General features: G+C 37.9%; 1 protein-coding gene across 1 annotated transcript in view; it reads left to right on the forward strand.

Moving 5' to 3' along the window:
- LOC122797138 (serum paraoxonase/arylesterase 2-like) overlaps nt 1–27,117 on the forward strand; it is a 610,903-nt gene that overhangs the window by 463,574 nt on the left and 120,212 nt on the right. Inside the window, exon 6 of the mRNA XM_044065937.1 lies at nt 4,213–4,413. Within this exon, the coding sequence (XP_043921872.1) occupies nt 4,213–4,413 (201 nt within the window). The remainder of the gene's footprint in view (nt 1–4,212; nt 4,414–27,117) is intronic.

Genomic DNA, 27,117 nt, shown 5'->3' on the forward strand with positions numbered 1-27,117 from the left:
ATTGAATAGGTGGGTGGGGTTATTTCAGAATCTTTTATAGAGGGTTTTAACCATGTTTCTGAGATAGATAGAATGTCAGGTTTGTTATAGCTAAGCCATGCATGGAGGATTGGAACTTTATTCACTATACTTTGTGAGTTAATAGAAGTAAAGAATATAGGCTTGTGAGAGGAGGAAGATGAGGAGGGGCCGGGGTTGGGATGGATATCACCAGATAAAAGACTGGTAATGAAATGAAGGATGGGGTTCAAAAGATAGTTGAGAGGGGTGTAAAAATGATTTGTGTCTACTGTGATGGCCAAGGGGTGTATAGTTACTAAAGGGATATAATTTTTCTGAGGGGTGAAAACTTTGAATGAGAAGGTGTAGAGCTGTGTTATTGGGTAAAGATGGGGGGAGATAGGAGTGTGTGATTGTGGCAGTGGGGAGTTCAGGTGGTTGGTTGAATGATAAGGTTGTGAAAGGTAAAGAGTATGTGGTTGGGTGAGGTGATAAAGATATGATAGTTTAATGGAGAGCAATAGAAGAATAAAGAGGGATGAAGGATTTAGGGGCATGTTGAGAAGTTGCTTTGTATTGAGTGTGAAAGTTGTAATATATGTGTTGTACTTTAATTATGTATGTGATGAGAAACAAATCTTGTGTAGGTTGAGTAAGATAAAGAGTAGTAAGAGTGGAGCTGGGTGCAATTAAGCTGGGTAGGTGAGTGAGAGTTTAGAAGTCAGAAAGTAAAATATTTAGTAGCTATGGGTGTGGTTACAAATTGGATAATAGGTTGTTGGGGGTGTGTCTGTGGTGATGAAGGTTGATTGGTTTAGAGAGGAAGTAGGTGTGGAGACAAGAGGGATATAGCTAGAGGTACTGGGGGCGGGTGGGATTTGGGGGCAGGGTAGGGGAGCGGAGTGAGCCCGAAGGGCGAACGGAGCGGGAAACACCAGGGGAAGGACGAGAGCCAATCAGTGGGGTAAGAATTGCAGGAAAGTAAGCTGAAACAGAGTCAGTAAGGTTCTAGAAATAATGGGTAGAGAGGGCTGGGAGTTTAGAGAGAGATGATAGGAAAGCAAAGGCTAGTAAAGGTAAAATACATGTAGAAAGAAATGAAAAGTAAAGAAAAAGGCTGGAGAGGTAAAATGCAAGGAGTAAGTATAGTAAGGAATATCAAAAAAGGGGGAGGGCGCCCTCTAGTGGTTAAATGTAGAAATACACTAGTCCACTAAGGCAATGAGTGGGATAAAGAGGACTGAAGGGGAAAGGGCCTGACAGGATTAGAGAGGTAGATAAGGGTAAGAGTAGAGAAACAAAGATGAGAGGGAGATGTAGGCCGCTGGCAGTTCTGGCAGGGAGATAGCTTACACAGATTACAACAAGGAGTATAAATGCAGAAGTTTAGTGGCAGTAGTTAAAAATTGTTAAAAAAAAACAAAAAACTATCATGAAAAATCATACTGGGGTTATTATACTTTAATAAACAATAATCCTCCAACTGAAGAAGAAAAAAGTAATATTTTAAAATCTTCCAAATTTTCTACATTATCAAAATACTGGCAGTTATTCACTTGGAGATATCTACACAGAAGTTTCTATACACCACATAGGCTAACCAAAATGTATTCTATTGAAGATCAGTGTTGGAGATGCCATATCAAGTTAAAAGCAGATTGACAGCATGTTTTTTATGAATGTATATGTCTCAATATGTATTGGAAGTCTGTTAACTATTTTTATCAGACTATTTATAATGATAATTTCCAATTAACAAAGTCTTTAATTTTATTCAACTCTCCTATTCCAAACTGTCTACCAAAAAAAAAGACACTAAAATCCTATGGTCACTATTGGCAATCTCACGTAAAATCGTAACTATACACTGGAAAAATGAGACTTCTCCTACGTTCAACGAATTTAAGAATTTAACATCAACAGTTGCACACATGAAAATATTAACAGTGAAGAACAGAACTAAAAGATCTCCTTCTTACAATTACTCTTGGATGAAAGTATTGGAAATATTTGAAAAGATCGATGAAGATATATCATCTTATGTTTCTAATTTTGCATAATATAAAATTTCAGTGTTATTTGAATAGACACCAATGTAAATAGTTATACAATGGTTTGAAGTTAGTAATGTTTTAGAATTATAAATATGTTATTTATCTTTATTTCATGTAATGTTTTTTAACAGATCTTATTTGAAATAATAAAAAAATATTTAGCGAAAAAAAAAGAAATTGTTCGACCTCAAAACAAGAAGTCAAAGGAGGAGTCAAGGGCAGATAAGCAGAAATGGCTGACAGATAGGCCTTCACAGAAGAATAGGCCAAGTCAGACCAGAGCAACTCACACAAATAAGAGAGGATGACAGGGACCCACACTGAAAAAGGTTCCTGGTTATGAGCATGGCACAAGACCAAAAATCTCTTCTGTTTGGATATATAAGATTTTCTGGTTGAGGTTTTCCTTGCCTCCTGTAAAGCCATTAGCACATCCTCAGAAAAGAGGTGACTGAAAGGGATCAAAACTGTATCACCCACAATGTCAGTTGCAGAGTGGACAAGTGGGGATGGATTAGAGACCCCTTGTCTTGTGTGAGATCCAACCGGTGAGCTAACTTGTGATGATTGCCCCTGGCCAGGTACATTATTTATTTATTTTGTTTTTTTATCATTTGTTAACCAGGTTAGTCCAACTGAGCCAGTGGCCCATTTTCAGTGGAGACCCGAGGAGAAAAGCTCCAGACAGTTAATACAAAGTTACAAAAAAACATTAATAGGGAGGAACCAGTGCTGTCTCGACCAAAAGTAAATCACTAGCAAGATATTTGGAGAATCCAGCTGAATTTTTTATAGCACTCTTGGAAGCAGAGGAAGAGGAAGAAAAACATAAAGAAACCGCCCCTTCATGGAAAGGATAGGGCATCCATCTTCCAGGCCAGATGGCATGACACTCTGGAACAGAAGAGAGGAAGCTGCCTGTTCAGAGGGGAGGCAAAAAGATCTACCTGAGGAATACCCTACCATTCCACAATGTCCAGAAACTTGTCTCTGTGAAGCATCCATTCGTGAGCCTATGTTTTGGACCTGCTCAGACAGTCTGCCACAAGAATGTGCTCTGAAGGAATGTCTACTGCTGGAAGAGTTAATGGGTAATGGAGAGCCACTTCCCCGGCCTGAATCACCATCCTGCAGAGGGGGTAAGATTTCCTGCCCCCTGCTTGTTGACATACCACATCACTGTAGTGTTGTCTGTGTACACCTTCAAGGGGCCCAGGAAGAACATGGGGTGAAAATCCTGAAGGGCCAGAATCAGAGCCCTCATCTCTTTGATGTTGATATGGTGTGACTTCCGATGAGGAGGCCTGTAGGTAGTGATAAAATACAAGATCAAAAAAATAAAAAGAAAAAAAAAACAAAAAATAACCCCAATGAGGCACTTATCTGGTGTTGCTAAAATTCAGTATAGCAACAAAATGTTCAAACCAACTGGCAGCAATGACTTTCAAACTTGTGGCAAAAGAAGTTCTGGATAGTTGTGTCCGTACATCCATTTTATGCCCTGTGTTCTGTATGGAGAGCATAAATGTAACGTACAGCACAAACAAGATCTTTTAATCTAAGCTACTGTGGACAAGCAATGGGCTGCTCAGGGTGGGACATCCCTTGTTTTAAGAAAAATGCAACAGTGATATAGAAGGACAGCTGATGTTATTGTCAAAACCTTTACACAACTGTGCTTTCTCTTGCATTGATAATTTGCATGCCACTGCTAGAATGTTTTTCATCTATGTTGCCTAAATTCATTGGTTTATTATGCATGTTAAATAAATGCCTAACTTCATCAAAGAGGTCCTCTGAAAAGCATCTGTGCTGAGCAGCAGAAAAAAAAACTAGGGCTAGTGGCTATGTGTGAGCTGATGCAGAATTGAAAATTGAATTGTGAATACCTTTCTGACGTATGCATTAATAGCAGTTTTTTCCAGGAATCTCTGCATTAATATGATTATGGAACTGCTAATCCTGCACTAACTATAGATAACATGGTTTGTAAATGATCGGCAGGAGTAAACACTGGATTTAAGGTGTAGCTTCAGGCCAACAAGTCACTGGTATTTTTCTCCAAAATTGCATATTAGAGAGAGAAGTTTGTGTAAAACCTGTGTGATCACAGTTTCTTATTTGATAATGACATTTTCTTTTTGTTTTTGTTTTTCAGTATAGATGACATTGTAGCACTCGGGCCAGAAAGCTTTTATGCCACTGTTGACTATTACTTTGCTAACTTTATCATGCAGTATGTTGAAATACTCTTGGGTTTGCCATGGTCTTCTGTTGTGTACTACAGCCCAACAGACGTAAAGGAAGTAGCGTGTGGATTTTATTTTACCAATGGCATAAACATCTCTCCTGCCAGGAAGTAGGTTGATTTTACTTTACTTATTTTAAGGTTAGTGTTACATATGTGCATATCTTTTCATTCACTGACTGAAACAGATAAAATGGGTTATATTCCAGTGCATGTGATGTACTTTTCATGCAGTTTGGAGATTTGTGTGATACACAATGTGTTGACTTAAGTATTTAAGGTTTATATTTGAAGGTTTCATTTAATTGTTCTGAACACTTACTATCATCAAGAATAATATTGCAAGTATTTGGCAATATCTGGCATGTAAATATTTTTGAAGCCTTTGTGTTCATGTTTAGATGCAGTTTAGGGACAGCAAGTCATTTTTTTTTGCCAGATGTAAGAAAGATGAGTGACTTTATTACCTTAAGTAAATATTCTCACATCATCTCATCCTTCGTCTAGTTTTAACCCCTGACTCCCACCCTTCCATTTCATTATCTCTGTGTGGGGAATTTGTTGAAATAAACTTAACATCAATGAAAGGTTTACACTTCGTTCTTTGTCACACAAGTTCTGGGATACAGACAGAACTCTAGCACTTGCCTTAAGGGCTTCAGTAAAAATGCTCAGTTTCTCCAGTGTGGTATTACTGCATTTGTAGACAGGTTAGCCGCAATGAGGAAACTCCTGATTATCAGCTAATTTACATGTCTCTGAAATGCTATTAACTACCGTTGCACACATAATGCCTGTGATTCTCACTATATATTAAAAATCCCTTGTAACACTAATTTATCAGTTAGTGCAGAGGGTTGATGCTGATGTTTTTTCTGGCAAGGGTGAAGGCTTTGAATCCTCCCCACTCTCTTTGTAGTTTCTTGAGTTTTTTTCCCACCCATATTTATTTATTTATTGGAGTCTGGTGATGGTGCAGAGGACTAATATCCACTGTGGGAGGTTGGGGGTGTATAGCACTGAAGGCACACTACTTATAGTATCCCTGGTATCTAATGGTTCCCTACTCAAGGTTTTTTTTAAATAAGTGCCTTTCAGGTCTGCTATGTAGAGTATCTCTGGTGTCTGGTGTACCTCCTGACCAATATTATGTGTAAGTGCCATTAAGGCAAGTGATGAAACTGTGTTCCCTAGTGGCTAGTGTCACCCACCTATGTCTTGTATACGTACCCTTAAGGCACAATCTGTTATCCCTGTGGCTACTGCCCCCCACCCAAGATTTGTAAAGTGCCATTAAGCCACAGTATTGAAGAGTTCTCTCTGATGTCTAGTGTTACCCATATCTACATCATTAGTGTTCTCCCTGGGGACTAATGGTTCCCCCAACCCACATCTTTAGTGTCTGCCCTGGTGGCTAATGGTCCTCCCAACCCATGTCTTAGTGTTCATCCCATTGGCTAGTGATCCCCTCATCCTATGTCTACAGTTATTCATGCACACACACACACACACACACACACACACACACACACACACACACACACACATTAACACATTCATTCCATGTACACACACACACACACACACACACACACACACACACACACACACACACACACACACACACACACAGACACATACACACACACACACACACACACACACATTCACACAGTTATTCCATGTACACACACACACACACACACACACACACACACACACACACACACACACACACACACACACACACACACACACACACACTTATCTAACCTACTGTGACCTCCTAGGCAGACACACACTCGCACATGCAGCTCCCCATATACACAGCATCACACCCCCAATACGTCCTGGCCACTAGACTCCCCAGCACTTTCTTCTGCCATGGTGGATGAACATGACCTTTTGCGCTTATTCTTTACTATGAGTGGCCAGGAGTGAACATGCTACTTTATACAGCAGACTGATTCTGTGTATCACTCAACTGCATAAATGTTTTACCACAGGTAGTTCCTGGGGAGAGCACATCGCTAAATAGCATATGTCTCTCCTTCGGAATGCTAATTAGCATCTAGCATGGCCACAGAGACAGCCTGCCATGGCACTGCACATCTTCATGTTGCAACACTGTAGTGTACACCTCCCTGTAACTTTTCTGGATTTGGGCCAAGGTACGTTTTGAAATATTGGTCCCCAGGAAGCAATGCAGTTTTAGTTATGGAGGTGTATAATGTGATACCTTTGTACAGTTACTTGCAGCTTTGCATACTCGTATATCCTCTCCACTTTTTAGAAAACACCAAAAGTATGTCAAATCATTTCTGCACAGACTTAATATTTAAAATAGGCAGGATTATTAACTGATATTTGAAATCTCCTTGGCAGATGTTTATCATAATCAGAATGGTTTCAAGCAGTATTGCAACTGCTATGCAAAGAGTCGGTTGTAATGGTGGTATATCTTTTCTGAAAAGATTTTCAAAATGAAGTGTTTTTAACAGCGTGTCTTATTCTTGTCAGTAACCATGGAAGCAATAAGGTCTTAAAAAGATGGATCATCACTGAGCAGTGGTGGTTGTTAGGCCTCTCATTTTTCATAAATACAGACTGTGCTTTTGAGATGCTTGTTTACTGATCTCTTCTAATCAACATTTAATTTTTATTTTACAAATTTGTTCAAAGTCCCTTTTTTGACACCTTATTAAATTATCACTTAAGATACAGGCAAATATACATGTATATAAAAGAAAACAAACCATGTTAACAGCTTTCCAGTTGCATACATTATTCTTCATGTATGTTCTTTTTTATAATTATCAGTCCAATATTACATAAACTTCCTGCCTTCTCTTAATCCTCACTCCTCCTCCTGAACATAATTATGTATGTATTGTTCTCACAATTTTCATTTATTTCTGTGTAATTTGCTCCTTCCCTTTTCTAAAAATCCCACTTTCAGTTATTTTATTTCTGTTACAATATTCAGTGTTTTAAATACAATTGTTTTAAACATTTATTTCCATTTTCTAATAATTGCTTTTTAGGCAGCCACCAGAGTTAAACTTGCCAAGTCCTTACTGTATCTATTTATTTATTTATTTATTTATTTCAGTTTGATAATGATGGAAGTCCACTGGACCAAGAAGAGCCTGTTTTCAGTGGCAACCCAGATAGAAACACACCAAAAACACTTTACAGACATACATGCTGTAGCATAAACATTATTATCAGGCACAGAATACAGCATAATACATATAAACATAGAACAGTGTCAATTCAGCATACCATGGAAAAGCAGTAGGTGTCAAGGCAATTCAGATTCGTGTTCCAGTTCAAAAGATTCATTTTCCTAGTTTCAGCCATATGCCGTAATAACTATCCCTTTTTTAACAGCAGCTTCAATTGTAGATTGAACAAAAAACTCAACCAGAGCAGGTCTTTCATTTAGGATTCCCCTGTGCCTTTATCTTTACCTGTACTCTGATATCAATCCATGGTAGGGAAAACAGTCTCGAACCTGCAGTCATGTCTTCTTGACCTCATCCCATTCTACTGCCATTCCCTCTCTAGTTATTTGCTCCCAGTACCTTAGGTCCTTTGCCAGTTTTTGGCAGTAAATTCCAGCTCCCTCTTGCCTATTGTCTATACCCCTAAGCACAGCCATCTGTATTGACAAAATCTCCTTTCTGCATTCTCATGTTGGCTTAGTTCTTAGAATACTTCATGCTACCTTATGAATATAGTATTCTGTATGACTGTTGTTATTCTCCTTAAGGATCTGCATGTTATTCTCCTTAAGGATCTGCATCCAAAATCCCAGGCTCTTCTTGTTTCATGAATTCTCTACTGTTTCATCACCACCCCTTTCCATTTTGAATGATAATTTTCTGCTTGTGTTGCATATATGAGTCTTCATTGTGCACCTATAATAAATGCCTTCAAATCAGCACACGTATCTATCCTAAAACCACCATGTTCTAGTGGAAGGATTAGCGTATCCCACTTAACTCTTGCCCTCTTCTTGTCCCACATAAATCCCTTCAACTTTTTATTAATTATTGTCCACATCTTCTCCACTGAATGAAAAACATATGACTGAACTGTATATAAAACCAAAGGGATTAAAAACATTTTCACTGCTTGTATGTTACTATCCATATCCATAAATAAGAGCTTCCAGTTTCTCAGTTTTTTGTATTATTTTTTGTTCATAGGTTCATAGAATAGTGCTAGGCTAATTGCCTTCATGGGCCATTTTGAGTCTAGCCAGTAAAAATCAAACTTTGCCACATATCCTTAATTCCCATAACAGAAGCCTTTTTAATCAATACTCCTAAATACTTTTCATGTCCTCAGAGATATAGGTATTGCCAAACCAATTCATGTGTGGGTTCATAATTTACAGCTACAGCCTTTGTTTTATCTTCATTACTTTTATATCCTAAAAACACATGAAAATGTCTCAAAATGTACCACAGCATGGAGATGTCCTTTTCTGGATTTATCAGGTACAAAATGTCATCTGACAAATAAAGTCATTTTTTCTTAATTGCAATACCAATTATATCTTTGATTTTCTGAGTCCCTTATTTTGTTTGCCAATAACAATATAAAGCAAACAAAAAAGGGGAAAGAGGTCATCCCTGCCTGGTTTCTCTTTTCAGATATGACTTATCAGAGAGGATCCCTCCCACTTTAATTCTTCCCTGCAACCCCTCATATTTCCTCCTAATTAACCTTGTTATTGTATCAGGGAATGCAAATGCTTCCATTGCCCTACTGATAAAATCCCACCTTACTTTGTCGAATGCTTTCTCTGCATCAAAACCCACTAACAACAGCTGTATTTTCTTACATTTTCCTTCACCCGGATCATCATTTTTTTATTAATGTTGTAAAATGTTTGCCTTACTTCCACAAAAGCCACACTGATCCATATCTATCAATTTTGATAACACCTTTGTCATTCTTTTAGCTAGTATAGACATAAACTAAAAACCCCTGTTTTCTTATGCTCTGTGTATGGGATTGTATTTCTAAATTCATGATGGCTAGAGTGGCATAATCGTAGGAGTTATATCCTCAAAGTGGGCTGTTTAAAAAAAAAAAAACATTCCTTTTGTTGATAATTTTTCTGAATGTGCTATTTAAGGAAAAGAGATCCTTTTTTTTTTTTATTCCACTATCATCAGGCCAAAATCATCAATTCTTATTAGGGATAATGATGTTTATTTTACCCAGATGGCTGACCATCCTCAGAGTTAATATATGTAGAGTCACATATAAACCCCCTTACGTGGCAGAAATAATTGCATTTCTTATTTTTGTAAGTCACTGATGAGGCTCTTTGACTTTCTTATTTCATTGTTTCATTTCATTGCATTCTGGATGGTGCAGTGGTGCACCAGTAGCATTGTTGCCTCACATCAAGAGGTTCTTCAGTTCAATCCTTTACTGGGGTGTCTTCTGTGTGGAGTCTGCATGCCTTCCCTGTGTTCATGTGGGTTTCCTCCAGGTGCTCCAGTTTCCTCCCACATTACAAAGACATGCGTCTGGAACATTTCTCCCCGGGCCTCTGCTGAAAATGGGCTTTGTTCCAAGTTGGACTTTCTTGGTAAATAAATGTTAAATAAAAGTTTTGTGGCACAGTGACATAGCTTTCGATAAACTGATGTGCATTCCTCCCTTTTATCTCCAAGCAATATCTTTACATCAGCTGTCATTATGGCATGTACTTTTTTACTAAACTCTTTCATCCTTTCCATGTCCAGCATACAGTCAATCTTATGTTATTTTAAAGCTGTTATCAGTTTATACAATCTATGACATCTCAAACATTGGGGATATCATGTTTAAACTGATATTACTACACGTGCTGATGTGGATGCAGCAGGCTTGATTTTATGACTAAATAATCTGTACAGTAAAGGCCCAGTACAGTCTGTTCTGACACTCATCTGTGTTTGAGACTTGGTCTGTTATGTTAGCTTTGTGCTAATCTGCATTACAAGTAGTTCTCTAAGACTTGTAGAAGAACTTTGTTTAAACATCAGAATAATTAGAGGCATATGTCAAACTAAGTGCTGCAGAGACGAGAAAATATGCATCCTTTATACAAGTACAGACATGTTAATTGTTGCCACAAATAGAATTAAAACCCAGGGTCCATTGGACCAGACAGAATACCTGTGGTTCCAAAAAACACCAAAAGAAAAATATGAAGAAACACAATAACCAGCACTTAACCAGCAGTGTCTTTTATTCACAACAATCTGGTACCTCTGTAATTCGCCTTCATGGATCACAGTTCATTCCAACTTCAAATCCATATATATATATATATATATATATATATATATATATATATATATATATATACATACATATCAAAGCACAGCTGCCATTGTTCAATTAATGAACATATCAAACAATTAAGCATAATAGCATTTAAACATTTAAAGTGAACAATATTAACTTACAATAAATATCCATAAAAAATCAAACGTACTTAAATTTGTATATATTTATTGGTATTATTACTATCTGTATACTAAATTAAATACCTAACTCCTGATTCATACCAAAGGGCTTTAAAGTCTTAAACTTTAAAATCATTCTTGTTTCTAATTCCAATAATTTAGCTACAATATCACCCCCTCTAGATAGGAAGGGCTTACCAAGAACACAACATTTTAAACTATTGGGAGAATTATCATGTACATCATGAAAGTGTTTGGCAACAGGACTAGTCAAATTAATCCTTCTAATGTCTTTTTAATGTTCCAAAATACGAACCCTAACCATACGTTTGGTCTGTCCTATATACCAAACATCATTACATGAACAGCCTAAAATGTAGACCACCCCCGTTGATCTGCAGTTGAAATAAAATTTAGGAACAAAATTAACACCATTAATAATGTTCAAATTCTTAACCTTACTACAAATACTACAGCTACCACATGAAAAAGTGCCTAATGGTAAAAGGCTATTGCTCCTTTCAATAAAATTATAATTTAATAATTCTTTCAAATTCTTCCCTCTCTTGAAAGAAAACATAACATATTTAGGAAACAAAAAAACAATAGATTCATCTTCACAAATAATATGCCAATGCCTTCTCACTAACTTAATCAATTCATCAGAAAAAGAAGAAAATCTAGTAACATAAAAAACTTTTCCTCATCATCAGTCTTTCTAGTGACATATGTTCTACCCCTGGATTCAATCCTTCTGAATAAAGTAAATGGTTCACCAATATTATTCCCAAGTAGTTTGTTTTTACATCTCAATAAATAGGCCTTATCATAACCCCTTTCACTCAACCTAGACATAACTTTATTCAATTCATAAGTTTTTTTCCTCTACATCACTTGTATGTTCATAAATTCTTTTAAATTCACCAAAAGGTAAAGCATTCAATAAATGACTAGGATGCATACTCGTAGCATGTAAAAACATGTTCACCGAAGTTGATTTTCTAAAGGGCCTATACCCAATGGTTTCCTGATCATTATACAATGTCAAATCCAAAAAATTAATGTGTTCCCTATCCAACTCATAAGGAAAAACTGAGACCATGTTCATTGGCATTAAGAACATCAAAAAAGTCATTAACATCACCCTTACAAATAAAAATAAGGTCATCAATAAAGTGTTTATATAATAAAACATTATTCCTAAAGAAAACAGTGGGATAAATAAATTTCTTTTCAAAATACCCCATGTATATGATAGCATATGAGGGCACAAAGGCCGCCCCCATAGCTGTACCTTTCAACTGCAGAAAAAAATCATTATTAAAATAAAAATAATTATGAGTTAAACAAAATTCCAGCAAATTCACTAAGAAGGTGGTCCTAGGCCCATCACCCAACATATCAATGATGGATTCCAAACCCCATCTCAAACTAATGTTAGTATATAGTGATTTTGCATCAATAGTAACCCAATAGTATCATTTTGCCACTGGATATTAGACACCTCATTAATTAAATCCTGAGTGTTAGAAATATGAGCCACAACTTTTTTCAAATGTGCCTTCAAATGATAATCTAAAAAAATATTAATATTATACAAAAATGAACCCACTCCTGAAACTATGGGCCTACCCGGGGGCTGTTGTAAATTTTTATGCACCTTAGGTAAAGCATATAAAATCGGTATCATAGTTTTTTTTATATGTAATTTACAAACATCCTTGTATTCAAAAAAGCCCAAGAGTTCCCCTCTTTCCAATAGGGCCAAAAGTTCATCATTAAATTCCACAGTAGGGTCCCTACTTAGTTTTTTATATTCTTCAACATTTTTTAACAAATTATCAACCATATCACAATATTTTTGTTTATCCAAGATGACCCAACTGCCACCTTTATCGGCACATTTAAATATAAAATTAGACTTTACTTGTCTTAGGTTCTTCAAAGCCAGCCATTCATTTTTACTTAAATTATAACATTTTTTTCTTTTTAGAAAAATTATCAAATGCTAGCAAAATTTCTTTAAAAAGAACCTTAAAGAATATAGAAATAACAGGTACATTAGTAATAGGTGTAAACTTATTTTCACTAGTAAAATGTGGCACAAATAACTTCCCATATCCAGTTTGATAACCGTTAGTATTTTCCAATATATCATCCACAATATCTATGTCAGAGAAATCAGCTCAATCATAATCATACAGAGACATATTTAGTAAACTTTCATTTAAATCAGTACCTGTGTTTGAATCATTTAAACAGACATTATCAGAAAAACATTCACCTTCTCTTTTGAAATAAACTTTCAAAAGCAGCTTTCTACAAAAAGCTTTTAGTTCCAAATACAAATCAGCAAGAGAAGGAAAAAAAGTTGGTATAAATTTACTACCTCTTGACAATACTGTTTTCATATCATTAGTAAGATTCAAACATGATAAATTAATAAACAACAAAGTGTCTATATTATGTCTACATACTAGTTCATTGTTTGAAGCGATTCCTTCCCTTCCTTCCATTTCTCCCTCGACCCGATTTATTGGTCTGAAAAGAATGTTCTGTAGTGGGGGAAACTGAGGTATCATTCCTACCCTCAGTATCTGTTGTCATTGAAGATGAAGACATTGCAAAAGTAACATTTTTAGAAATATTTTGGTCAGCCGAAGATGCCGACATACTTCAACGTTTCTGGTTGCCACTTCTAAGCCTTGACCTGCTCTGTACCGGCTCACGCTGCCATGAAAATAAGATGCCAGTCTCATAGTCCTTTAAATCACGTAGCAACTTGTTTCTTTTTCGTTGGATGATTTCTCCTTCCAGTTTAGAAATCTTTTCATTAATTTTAGAGATCTGCACTCTGTAACAGGACTCCTCCACCACCTCGTCCTGTAGATGCAAAATCTCTGTCTTTAATATTTCATGCACCCTCATGTTCCGCTTTATTAAAATGCGGAGCCAGTTAGAAGTACATTCTAGTGATGCCTGCTTCCATTCCTCGAAGAGGACACTTTCCTCTTCCGAAAATTGTGTTGCAGGAAGCCTGTCTATACGCAGCCCCCTAGGAGTCAAATTTAAATTCACGTATTTCTCTAGGAGCCACGTGTCAAGGAACAGTGCTATCTCCTTTGCCATAAGTCTCTCCAGTTGTAAAAATCGCCCATCTAAATCTCAGTTATCACCCACATTCCAAGAGTCCATAGTCGTGAACTTCTTCTCCCGTTCACTTACAATATCAGAGAAAAGAAAAGCGCCTGGTATGTTAGGCTGTCCAGGAGCCCCAGCTGTCTGCGACATGTTAATGCTGGTAATAAAGTGCTGGCAATTACTCCAAATCCAATTCCAAAAAACACCAAAAGAAAAATATGAAGAAACACAATAACCAGCACTTAACCAGCAGTGTCTTTTATTCACAACGATCTGGTACCTCGGCAATTCGCCTTCATGGATCACAGTTCATTCTAACTTCAAATCCATATATATACACATCAAAGCACAGCTGCCATTGTTCAATTAATGAACATATCAAACAATTAAGCATAATAGCATGTAAACATTTAAAGTGAACAATATTAACTTACAATAAATATCCATAAAAAAATCAAACTTACTTAAATTTATATATATTTTTTGGTATTATTACAATCTGTATACTAAATTAAATACCTAACTCCTGATTCATACCAAAGGGCTTTAAAGTCTTAAACTTTAAAATCATTCTTGTTTCGTATTTTGGAACATTTAAAAGACATTAGAAGGATTAATTTGACTAGTCCTGTTGCCAAACACTTTTATGATGTACATGATAATTCTTCCAATAGTTTAAAATTTTGTGTTCTTGGTAAGCCCTTCCTTTCTAGAGGGTGTGATATTGTAGCTAAATTATTGGAATTAGAAACAAGAATGATTTTAAAGTTTAAGACTGTAAAGCTCTTTGGTATGAATCAGGAGTTAGGTATTTAATTTAGTATACAGATTGTAATAATACCAAAAACTATATATAAATTTAAGTAGGTTTGATTTTTTATGGATATTTATTGTAAGTTAATATTGTTCACTTTAAATGTTTAAATGCTATTATGCTTAATTGTTTGATATGTTCATTAATTGAACAATGGCAGCTGTGCTTTGATGTGTATATATATGGATTTGAAGTTAGAATGAACTGTGATCCATGAAGGCGAATTGCCGAGGTACCAGATCGTTGTGAATAAAAGGCACTGCTGGTTAAGTGCTGGTTATTGTGTTTCTTCAGAATACCTGTGGTTTTCTACATAGACAAAAAAATCTGATTAGCATAAAGGAACATCAGTAGTGGCGTGATGGTGTTAATGAAAAGAGTCATGAGAGCTTAGTAAATGAAGAGACAGAAACACAAGTTCTCTGCAGACTGCTCAGAAACCCTATATACTATACTCTAGATTCAGACAAATCCACTGGGACAAAACAAACCTGATTTAACCTTGCAAATACTGTAAATAATATCTTTAAATGCCTTTAAAAGTCTGGAGAAAAAAGTATTTAAATATACATAAATGGCTGATTTTAATTTTCAATATGGTTTGGAAAATATTTGTCAGTAGTATTTAAATAAAAAAACTTTTATTACATCAGTTATCATCCACGTTAAATGTTACCATGGAGACATCCCTGACCTATTATGACTGCCTATATTAAAACCAGTTTACAAAGTGAGTAAAGTTATATCATAGTCAAACAGTTTTAGATCCGTCATATGGATCAGTATTGTGAATAAAATCCTAGAGAGAGAGTTATAAAGGAACTTATCCAACATGACCTGGAGGCCCTACTTCTGCTGTATATGGAACACAACAGGTTTGTTAATTAAGGAGGTATTGCCTTTTTGAATCGTGGCATTTTTTGAAGCTGTAACAGTAACGTGTGATGAAGGTGTGAATGTATGACTCCTTTTACATCCCTGATGAAATCTGTCAGCTGTTATATCTCCTGCTGGAACATGTCTTCTGCAAAACTCCCATAACATAGTCTTCTGTGTCTCATGAACCCTGTATGTGTTGACAATGTTGTAATGCTTCTGTTTTATGCTTGTAGCTGCATTTGATGGTGTGCTGATAAACAGGGTCAAAACAAAAAAGGCCAGCACCAGGTTTTGTTTGCAGAATATGTTTATTAACAAAGTAGCATCATACTGGTTTTGCCACACTAGCCTTCCTCAGTGAATAGAGTTGCTAACAAAACCATGTGTTTATATACAAATGCGTCCATACTTCCTATTTTGTCATTTCCTGCAGTTCAGGTAACAAATTTATGAACATATAACACAATATAAAATACACCTACATTATAAGTGGTCATTTAAACCTGGTGAAAACAAGCCTCCTAGTTTAACAATTATTATTATTTAAGATAGAATGCCAGCCTAGTTTGTTAGGCCGATCTCCCTGTATCCTGTCAATCACTGTAAAGGAAAAATGAGCAATGGGATAAATAATTTGGTGTTTATATAAGGCATTAGTCAACCGTTTTTTCTGATGTCACTGTAATGTTCTTACATGTGAATCTACAGGGTATGTGATGTTTGTCCAAAATAAAAAGATGAGCAATTGCAGGTAGCCAAATATATAACCCAATCAAATCCACAATTTCCAAAACATTGTATATCAAATACCCTGCCCGAATTTTTACTTGTGAGTTGTTTAGATTTGAGTATATGTTTACAGAAGGAACAGTGTCCACATGGAAATGACCCCAAAAGTTTGTCCCCTGTAATAGCCAATTGATAACACATAGACAAACCACTGTTACGCTTCTTATAATGTGCAAAATGAGAACCCAGTGTTTTGTCCCTGCAGTATGACAACCGACATTGATCCCCTAACATGTGATTCAAGTCTTCTTTTGCCATAAGAATGTTCCAGTGTTTGGTTACAATATCCCTGATGAGATGGATGTTCCTACCATAGGTGGTTATAAATCTAATTGGCTTTGCTTCCGCTGTATGAGTCCTGTCCTTATATACAAGTAGCTGTGATCTATCCTGAGCAGATGCAAACTGACTAGCAGCTTGTATATCCTGTTTTTGGTAACCCAGAGTCTGTAACATGTGTGTCTTATCCTGTTGGAAAGTGGCAAAATCTTCCTTCTCAGAACAAATCCTCCTAATATGCAAAAACTGCGATGTGGGTATGCTCCGTATGGTATGGTGTGGGTGGAGACTAGTGGCGTATAGCAACTTGTTATATTGGGGATATTTCCTATACACACTGGTGGCAAGAGACCCATCCAGTTGTTTAGACTCTGTAACATCCAAAAAGTTAATACAGTGCATATCAAAGTTCAGTGTGAATTCAATACCTCATTTATTTTCTTTTAAATATTGGACAAACTCACCCAAATATCGTTGGTCAGCACGCCACACCATCCAACAGTCGTCAAGGTACCTCCTCCAGATGTCTATCTCATTCATGTAAAAATTATGTAAGGTGTCATATATAAGGTGTTCCTCAAGATAACCCTTGACTATATCAGTGTAAATAGGGGCAAATGAAGCTCCCATGGCTGTACCTCTGGTTTGCCAGTAGCATTCCCCATTGAAGTAAAAAACATTCTTCGTAAGGACGTGGTCCACCATACAAACTATTAGAGTGTTAAATCCAGCTGAATAAAGATCCGCCCTTTCCAACCAATGTTGGAGCGCTGCTAATCCTGGCCAGTGGGGAATGTTAGTATAGAGTGCTTTTACATCCAGTGTACACAGTAGCCATGTTGGTTCTAATTGTATCTGTGATATAATCCTGAGAAATTCAGTGGTATCTTGGATGCGTGCTCGTACATGTTTCAATATTGGTTTGAGATACTATGTTAGAAAATCAGAAAGTGGTTCCATCAAGGATCAGATACCTGATACAGTTGGTCTTCCTGGAGGTTTATCCAGACTCTTATGTATCTTTGGTAAAAGATATAACATTTGTTTTTGTGGATCCTGCACTATAAGTTGGCACAACATACTCTCCTGCATGATACCTTCCTCTACTGCTAAGTTAAGAAACAAGTTTATCTCCTTCTTAAAGTTAGGTGTAGAGTCCAAGGACATGTGCATATAGTGCTGAGGGTTGGACAACTGGCTATTTCCCTCTGCCAGATAATAATCTGTGTCCAATATAACCACCGCCACACCCTTATCCGCAGTAGTAATCACTATATTGGTATTATTTTTCAATTCAGTGAGAGGCATGTTGTTCCTGTACCGTAAGATTATGGTGCAACAAAGTGGAATCACATAACCTGAAATGCAGATCTTTGAGAACTGCCTGCTGAAAGATACCAACATATTTATTCATAGGAGTCATAAAGGCCGATTTGCCAAACCTAAATTCTGTAGATCTTTGAGAAGTTTCACTGTAACCAAAAAACATTTTTAGATTTAATCTATGGCAAAAATCCAGGACATCATTCACAACAATATTCTCATCAATGACAAAACCAGGAACATAGTTAAGACCTTTATTAAGTAATTTCTTTTGGTTGTCATTTAACTGGACAGATGAGATTTTATGTATATTAAAATCAAGCTCTAATGCGTAAGCAAAGTTTGGAGAAGTCCCTCCATTGTGCCTGTGGTTTGTCTATGCGTTACCAATTGACTATAACGGGACAAACTTTTGAGGTCATGTCCATGTGGACACTGCTCCTTCTGTAAACATGTACTCAAATCTAAACAATTCACAAGTCAGGCAGGGTATTTGATATGCAATATTTTTGAAATTGTGGATCAGACTGAGTTATATATTTGGCTACCTGCAATTGCTCATCTTTTTATATTGGACAAACATCACATCCCCTACGGATTCACATGTCAGAACATTACAATGACATCAGAAACAAACGATTGACTAATGCCTTATATAAACACGAAATTATTCATCCCACTGCCCATTTTTCCTTTACAGTGATTGACAGGATACAGGGAGATCAGTCTAACAAACTAGGCTGGCATTCTATCTTAAATAATGGGAAATATTGGATTGTTAAACTAGGAGGCTTGTTTTCACCAGGTTTAAATGACCACTTATAATGTAGGTGTATTTTATATTGTGTTATATGTTCATAAATTTGTTAACTGAACTGCAGGAAATGACACAATAGGAAGTATGGATGCATTTGTATATAAACACATGGTTTTGTTAGCGTCTCTATTCACTGAGGAAGGCTAGTGTGCCAAAACTGGTATGATGCTACTTTGTTAATAAAAGTATTTACAAACAACACCTTGTGCTGGCCTTTTTTGTTTTGACCCTGAATGCTTTTTGGCCGCTTGCACCCGCCGTATGTGCGAGGGTTTTTGAATTTGTACGTGCTGATAAACAGTCCACTTTAGTAAATAACCTTTCTCCATCCATTTCATTTATTATATCATCCACCACCAGTGCCAAGTGTCTTTCTTTCTGATTTGCATAATTGGATACCATCATGTTAACACACATTCTCACCTCTCTAGTCTTCTTTGGTTTAGAGGTATAACTCTGGGTGAGGCACAAGATGTAGGGGCAGTTATCCTTGCAGTTGTGTCCATCATTTCTAACTTATCTGGATTCTTTTTGGCTTTCTTTCTTTCTTTATGAGGTAAAAAGTACTTCTTAATCTATTCTCTGTGTGGATGATCTACCCTCTGTGTGGATGATCTACCCTCTGTGTGTATGTTCTACCCTCTGTGCAGATGATCTTCCCTCTGTATGGATGATCTACCCTCTGTATGAATTATCTTCCTCTGTGTGGATGATCTACCCTCTGTGTGGATGATCTGCCCTCTGTGTGGATGATCTGTCCTCTGTGTGGATTATCTACATATGTTACAATGAGGTCTGTGTGCGTTATTTGACTAGCTAACTCTTCATCTTCTCACTGTCAACAAATTGCAGATTATTATTATTTAACAGACTGTTAAATCTATTTTTGCTATTGTTAGGACTTCTGTTTGGGATATATATTACATCTAGTGACAAAGCTCTATCAAATCAACACACAAAACCCCAAACTGCATTGGCCGTAAAGGATGATGGTTGTTTCTTTGATCTCAATCATCTTATTATTCTCATGTCTGGCTGTTGGCGCAGAGGTTAAGGATGCGAGTTGTAGTTCCTGTGATACAGGGTTTAAGTCCCTCAGCCTAATATGTGACCTTGAGCAAGTCACTTAACTCGACATTGTTCCTGGACCACCCCTAAAAAGGGATTGTTTGTCCAGTGGACCTACCTGGTTAACAATTGTGTTTTATTATTATTATTGTTATGCGTTCTTTATACAGGTGCTATGGAATTTGCATGAAAGTTAAGCACAAGAGGTGAATATTTGCATTGGTATTGAAAACACATAATAATAGTTATGATCAGAAAGACCCAGTCATAATTCTTTGTAGTGCACAAAGTTTTACCTATGCCATGTAGCACCAGTTACAAAAAAGGTGTATTAGAATAAAATGTTTTACCAGTTTTCAAACCCTTTGAAGACTGCACTGTCAAAAAGACAACAAGCAGAAGCAAAGTTTTCCTCTGAAGGTGTAGAGCTTTAAAAGCCGTGAACTTCATTCTGACACACTTTCTGTTTTAAATGTGTGTCATAGTGAAGTTCAAACAACTTTTAAAAGCTGTTTTACCTTCTGCCACTATTCTGTGCCTGACAACACTTAGTTGTTGACAAACATTTGTTAAGCACCCCTCAGACCTGCTAAGATTGGGTCTTATGTGAGAAAAATGCTTCACAAGTGTATCTTTTTTCCTGGTCTCAGCAATCCAAGCACTGCATGTTTCTTTGTCTCTTTCATTCAACTTTGCTTCTTTGTCAAAAAACATTCAGAATGAGAGCAGTTAAGTCATAAGCAGGTATTCCTATACTTGTTTTCTATAACTTCAGCTGTAGCTTTTGTCCTTTATAAATGTCATTTGTCAGCATGCTTACAGGTATCTATAAGCTATCAACATTTCTGCTTCCTAGATACATCTGCTTTACCATTATCATTGGCCTTGCAGAGTTGTCATTCTCATACACTATACAGCTGTTCACTTTTTCACTGCTTGTGACTATTTTCCTGTCTTCTGGCTTATTCTACATACATGTCCTTCTAATCTGCCTGTTTACATATAGTACACCATAAGTTCTTAGGTTCATAGGTGTATACCAGGTAATGACCACTATAGTCCTTATAAGCCTGGCTGTGCAACCCAAATGTGACCCACAAATTTGATTTATATTTGATTTATAGAGGTTGATTTACTTACTACCTCTGTTCATCAGAGACATAAGAGCCAGACCAGGGGTGAATTTTCAGTTTTTCATCCATTGGCCCAATTCCACTTAAATAGGGATGGGGAGAAACTCTGCTTCACATGGATGGGGAGCCTGTTCCAGAGAATGGGAATTCTCTGAGAAACATGTCTGTCTCTCCAGCATGTCCTGTTTATGTCTCAAGCAAAATGTAAGTCTTTTACTCTAGTAGTTGTGATATTATTTGTTTACGGATGTGCAAAATGTACATCAAAACAGGGTCCAGAGATGCCCTGTATGCCAGCTAAAGATCACCTCTCAGAAGTCTGTATGATACAGAGTAAAGATAGGATTTGAGGGGGGGGGGTCATTGTAGGGAATTATGGTTATTCCCTGTATTCTTTTTTACAGAACAGTTGTGGACATTCCAGTTGCTGCATGTGTCTGGTCAGGTACATAATACTCTATGATGGGTCTGATGAGGGCTGAGTACAGTGGTATGATGACCTCTCTGGACCTAGATGCCATGCCCTTGCTTGTAAGTTAAGCAACATAGAAGGATTTTCTTACTTCCTTGGACTCATTTTGGTCGAAGGCTAAGTTACTATCTAAGCAAGTTTCCAGATCCTTTAGTAGTGAATCAATTTTAAGGTGTTTCATTGATGACATTACAAAGACCATGTCTTTGTAATGTGGCTTGTCCTTTCCTGATTCATCTGTATGTTCTAGCAAAGATATTTTCCCCCTGACTTTGCATATCTTTTCCTTTGCTGGGCATAGGCCTAGGGGTAATTATTTTCTCAACAGTACTTGCTTGCTTTCTTTTTGCTGTACTCTTAAATGCTGCATTTATGCACATCTTTTGATTTCTTTTGTGTTGCCACCTTACTCTTTTGTCATTTTTTGGTCACACTGTTTTATTAATATGTCTCCATCCCTTATTCTTCTTAGCTTGCATTTCTGACATCTTAGGTGTCCTTGTAAACTCAAAGTCTTGGAAAATACAGTGTGCCCAGCTTCTTTTATAGGTAGGACCACCAGGAAGTTATGAACTGGGCTTTATGAACATACTTATAGTACAGCATAGAAAAATAAAACCAATGTATTGTTTAGGCATTCATAGATATGTGTAAATTTCAAAAGTTTTGATTTTTAGTGATTGAATTATGTCATTTATGATTTGAGAGGGGAGATATTGAAAATGTTCTTGGTCATAAGGAATACATGTAGTAGAGCAACCTTTTTGTGTCAGCTTTTCTATGTAAGTGTATATCTGTTTTTAATTTTACTTTCATGCTTGTTAACATATACAGTAATTAAGTTGAACAAAAAAGTAAAATGCCATACTTTTACTACAGAACTGCTAAAAACAGAAGACCCACCACTACTCAGATGGATGACGAAAAAGATTTTTATTTACAAAATCAAAACACACAAAATGGGGTTTCACCCTAAGACTCCTTGAGAGTCTATTTAACTATTTCAACTGACACTGATAATTATTATCATTCCAAACTTACAGTCACATAAGTATTATGCATAAAATAATACGTTTGTTTAAAATATAAACATTAAAAATCATGAAAATAAAATTAAAGCCAGTTATATATAAATGTAAAAACAAGCACTCTTATATGTATAAAGTTAATATAGTCATTCATTCTTGGAAAAACTAAAGCATTAAACTTCATCTGCCACTTATTTTTGATAAATGTATTAAATTACTGAACTATGGCCCAGAATTATATATTTTTTTAGACTTTCTCAATGTCTTTCATGGCATACATTAATATAGATGTTTGTGATATCATATCATGTTCATAGGTTCATAGGTAGGTACTAGGCTATCGGCCCAAGGGCCTACGTAAGCCTAGCCAACAAGGTTCCCTGGCTTACACCACCCAAGAAAGTTATTTTCCTGTGCCACTGTTGAGCAGAGACACATAAGTGATACCCAGGGTGTGTTTCCTATTTCCCATCCACTCATCAAGATTTTTCTTGAAGAGTGCTAATGAAGAACTTTGCTTGACATAGAAGTGTAGCCTGTTCCAGAGTATGGGAAGTCTCTTTGACAGGAATCTATCCCTCCAGCATGTCCTGTTTATTGTGGTGACAAGGTTTAGGTCCCTAGAGCATGTAGCTCGGAGGGATTGGGATTTCTTTAGGTGTAGCATGTCCAACAGCTCTGGGTTTGACATAGCTTGTATATGTTATGCAGAGATCACCTCGGAGTAGGCGATATGCTATGGAGTAAAGCTGGAGTTTTTTGAGGCGGTCAGTGTAGGGCATTTGTTTGAGGCCAGTAATCCTCTTTGTGAGGTACTTCTGTGGCCTTTCCAGGTGCTGCAGATGTTGTGTGAGGTACATACCAAAAGGGGCGTTGTACTCTATAATGGGTCTAATGAGTGTCGAGTAGAGGGGAACAATGACCTCTTTTTTCCTGGATGAGAACCCTTTTATGATGAGGTGTGCCACATAGAAGGACTTCCTGACTACTGTGGCAATGTGACTATCAAAGGAAAGACTACTGTCCACCTGGGTCCCAAGGTCTCTTATCACGCATTCAGTGTTAAGTAGATTGCTGCCTATGTGGTAGTTCATGGGTACAGAGTTTTTACCAAAGGGGATGACACTGCACTTTTTGGCATTGAGCTTGAGGCCATGTCTCTGACACCAGGCATCTGTCTCAGCGAGGCCCTTCTGTAGGAGGTCCACATCATTTGGGAACTTCACTATAGCTCCTAGTTTGCAGTCATCTGCGCACTTTGTTAGCCAGAGGCCTTCTGTGTTAGCCTGTACTTCAGAGAAGTAGATACCAAACAGGAGAGGTCCCAGGACGGAACCCTGTGGTACTCCACTTACCACTGCTTTGAGGTCAGATTTGGAATCTGCAACTTTTACAGTGTGGGTTCTGTCAGTGAGCCAGTTAGCAACCCATCTTGTGATGTAGGGATTTATACCTAGTTTAGTGAGTTTAGCTATAAGTCCAGAATGGGGGATGGTGTCGAAAGCCTTGGCGAGGTCAAGATAGGCTGTGTGAACCACTTTACCCTCATCTACGACTTTGGTGACTGCCTCAAAGAAGTTGATCAGGTTCAGGAGGCATGATCTGCCTTTCACAAACCTGAACTGGGTGGGATCCAGAGTTTGGAGGTTACCAATATCTTTGTTTATGAGTTCCATGATGATACGTTCCATGGCCTTGCAGACCAGACTTGTCAGGCTAATAGGTCGATAGTTCCCGGGATCAGTGGTGGCTCCCCCTTTGTGGCTGTTGCTGTGCGCTATTCAGTGGGCACAAAGCCTGATGCGAGGCTATTATTGAACATGGTGCTTAAGTGGGGAGCCAGTTCGTTCTGAAGTTCGTGTAAAATGCAGCCTAGGATGTTGTCCGTTCCCATGGATGCTGTGTTTTTGGCTTTAGAGAGTGCAGCTTTTACCTGCATAGTTGTAATTACAGGGACTCTGCATTCTTCCTGTATAGATATGTGAGAGGGGGGTAAAGTTAGCACTGAACCTGTCTGCCAGGATGTTGGCAATATCAGTTGGTTCTGTAATTTTTGTGCTTTTGTGCTGTAACTCAGATCAGATCTGGGTGTTGCCATCGAGATTCTTGACATAGCTATAGAATGCTTTGTGGTTGTCCTTGGAATAAGTGGGAATTTGTTTTCATAGCTAGCTTTGGAGGATCTTAAAGGGATCTCAGCTTCTTACTGAGGCTGACCAGGGAGCTCCTCCACTCATGGGATTTTACTCTCTTTGCAACAGTTTCTTCCTTCTGTTGTACAGTTTGTTTACAGCAGGGGACCACCAGATTGGCTTCCTATTTTTGGAGGATAGTGCCTTGGTTCTGTTTGGGAAAGCACGATCCATGCACTCGTGTAAGTGCTTATAGAGTGCATTTGTGTAGGATTCAGCAGTTGTAACTGTATTGTCCATCTGCATGGGTGTCATGAAGTTCACCACTTCTGTCTTAAGAAGCATGAAGTTGGCTTTGGAGAAATGTTTTACTCTGGTTTCCTTAATGGGAGGTGGGGGCGGGATGTGGATATCAAGGGTGATTAGCTTATGGTCAGATCGGACCAATGAGGAGTTGACTTCAGATGTGGAACACCGGTCACTCATGTTGGTAATGACTAGGTCTAGGATATTGTTGCCCCTGATGGGGGGTGTGGATAAGTTGATCCAAGGCATTGGAGTTTATGAATTCCAGAAAGCATTGAGCTAAGGAGTTGGTACATGAGTAGTTTTCCCAGTTAATGGTGGGGTAGTTGAAGTCACTCATTATTAGGGTGTTTGGTTGAACCCTAATATTTTCCAGTACATCAAGAAAAGAGGAGTGGGAATCCTGGGGCATGGTGGGGGATCTGTAGCAAGCTACAATTTGGATTGCAGTTTTGCCCAGAGTTAGTTACACTTGGATAACCTCGAATGCATTGTGCTGAGCAACTAGCCTGGAGGTGTGGATATCCTTAATGAATATGGACACACCTCCGCCTTTGTTGTTTCAGTCCAGGTTACATGGCCGAAAAGTGTGGTATGAGTTATAGCCTGGTAGTGCAGGGGTGCTCTCTGGAGCCTTGACCAGGTCTCAGTCACTGCGCAGATATCGATGTTCTCCATTTTAAGGAGTGCCTCAAGTGAGTGCATTTTGAGATTTAGACTTCTAGCATTGAGTAGCATTACCCTCAGTTTTTGCTTGCCTGTTCCTGTTATGGTGGTGAATTTGTTATTTGAACCTTGTCTTAGAAAGGTACTGTAGGGGCAGCAAGAGCCTTAGCCAGTATCCGGAATCCCAGGGGCGACAGGTGGAGGCCATCTGTGGCAAAGCATTGTGGTATGTCGACCATGTCATCCCAAGCAGACAGATACTGGATCCCCTTAGAATGACACCAGAAGCTTAGCCAATTGTTGAAGTCAATCATTCTGTCCTTGTACTGCTGCGGTGGTGGTGCTGCGGTAGCATTGTTGCCTCACAGTAAGACGTTGTCCTGTTCGATTCTCGGCTAGAGCATAGAGCGTCTTCTGTGTGGAGACGTGTGAATGGGCGTACCTTCGTTGAAGGTTGTGTGTCAGGGCTGGTAACTCAGCACATAAAAATCTACTGCCAATCATTAGTGGACCGGAGTTCTGCTGTGGCGACCCCTAACCGGGAAAAAGCCAAAAGACTCAACAACAACTGCGGTATCATTCTGGGCAATGGCAGAATGCTACTCAGGGCTAGGGTCATACCTGCCTGGGCGGCAAGATCGGAGACCTCTTCCATGTCTCTTTTCATGTAGTCCAGGGAGGTACATCTCAGGTCATTCATACCAACATGGACAATGACAGAGTCATATTTGTACTTGTGGAGTGACCTGAGTGCGTGGGTTATGTGGCAGATCCTGGCACCCGATAGGCAGCTGACAGTAACCTTATCTTTGTTTAGCCTGGTGAGTGGGACATCAGTATGAATGACTATAGAGTCACCTATGACTAGTGTGTTGGGTACATTGTTTTGCCTTATTGGCTGTGATTGAGTGGCACACTGAGTCTGTGGGCTATGTGTCATTTGGGTTGTGTTGGGGGATGGAGGTTGCTTGCATTTCTGCTTTGGAGGTCTCTGTTGCTTAGACAGATTATTATTGAGAGCCTCCACGAATGTTTTTGTGTTACTATGTGTGAATTTTGGTGGTGTAGATTTAGTGAGACTATGTGATGAGTGTGTGTGGTGCAAATGTTTACTTTCTCCTCATGAATGTCAAGTTCAGTCTTCGTTGGAGAGAGCTTTACCTCCAGTTTGGCTAGATAAGTGCATCTCTCACAGGTTGTAGTGTTGGGTGGTAGGAGGAGAGAGTTGTCTGTGTACATAAGGCAATTTCTACATTGCCTCAAGATGCCCAGATTCATCAGATAGGCAGGAGAGAACACGGAGAGCTGACCCTTGGACATGCCCGAATAAAAAACTGTTTTTCTCTAGATAAGTGAGGAAAGTGAGTACAAGAGCTGTTTTCCTCTAGGTAATGAGGAAGATTGAGTGCTATAGTAATTAGTAGCTTATTTAGTGCTTACAAGTTCTAAACAACTACTGAGCATGAATAAGCAAATTTAAGTGCTAAAA

The sequence above is a fragment of the Protopterus annectens genome, chromosome 3.part0 (genome assembly GCF_019279795.1).
Source record: "Protopterus annectens isolate FY-2018-M chromosome 3.part0, PAN1.0, whole genome shotgun sequence".
In the NCBI taxonomy this organism is placed as follows: domain Eukaryota; kingdom Metazoa; phylum Chordata; order Ceratodontiformes; family Protopteridae; genus Protopterus; species Protopterus annectens.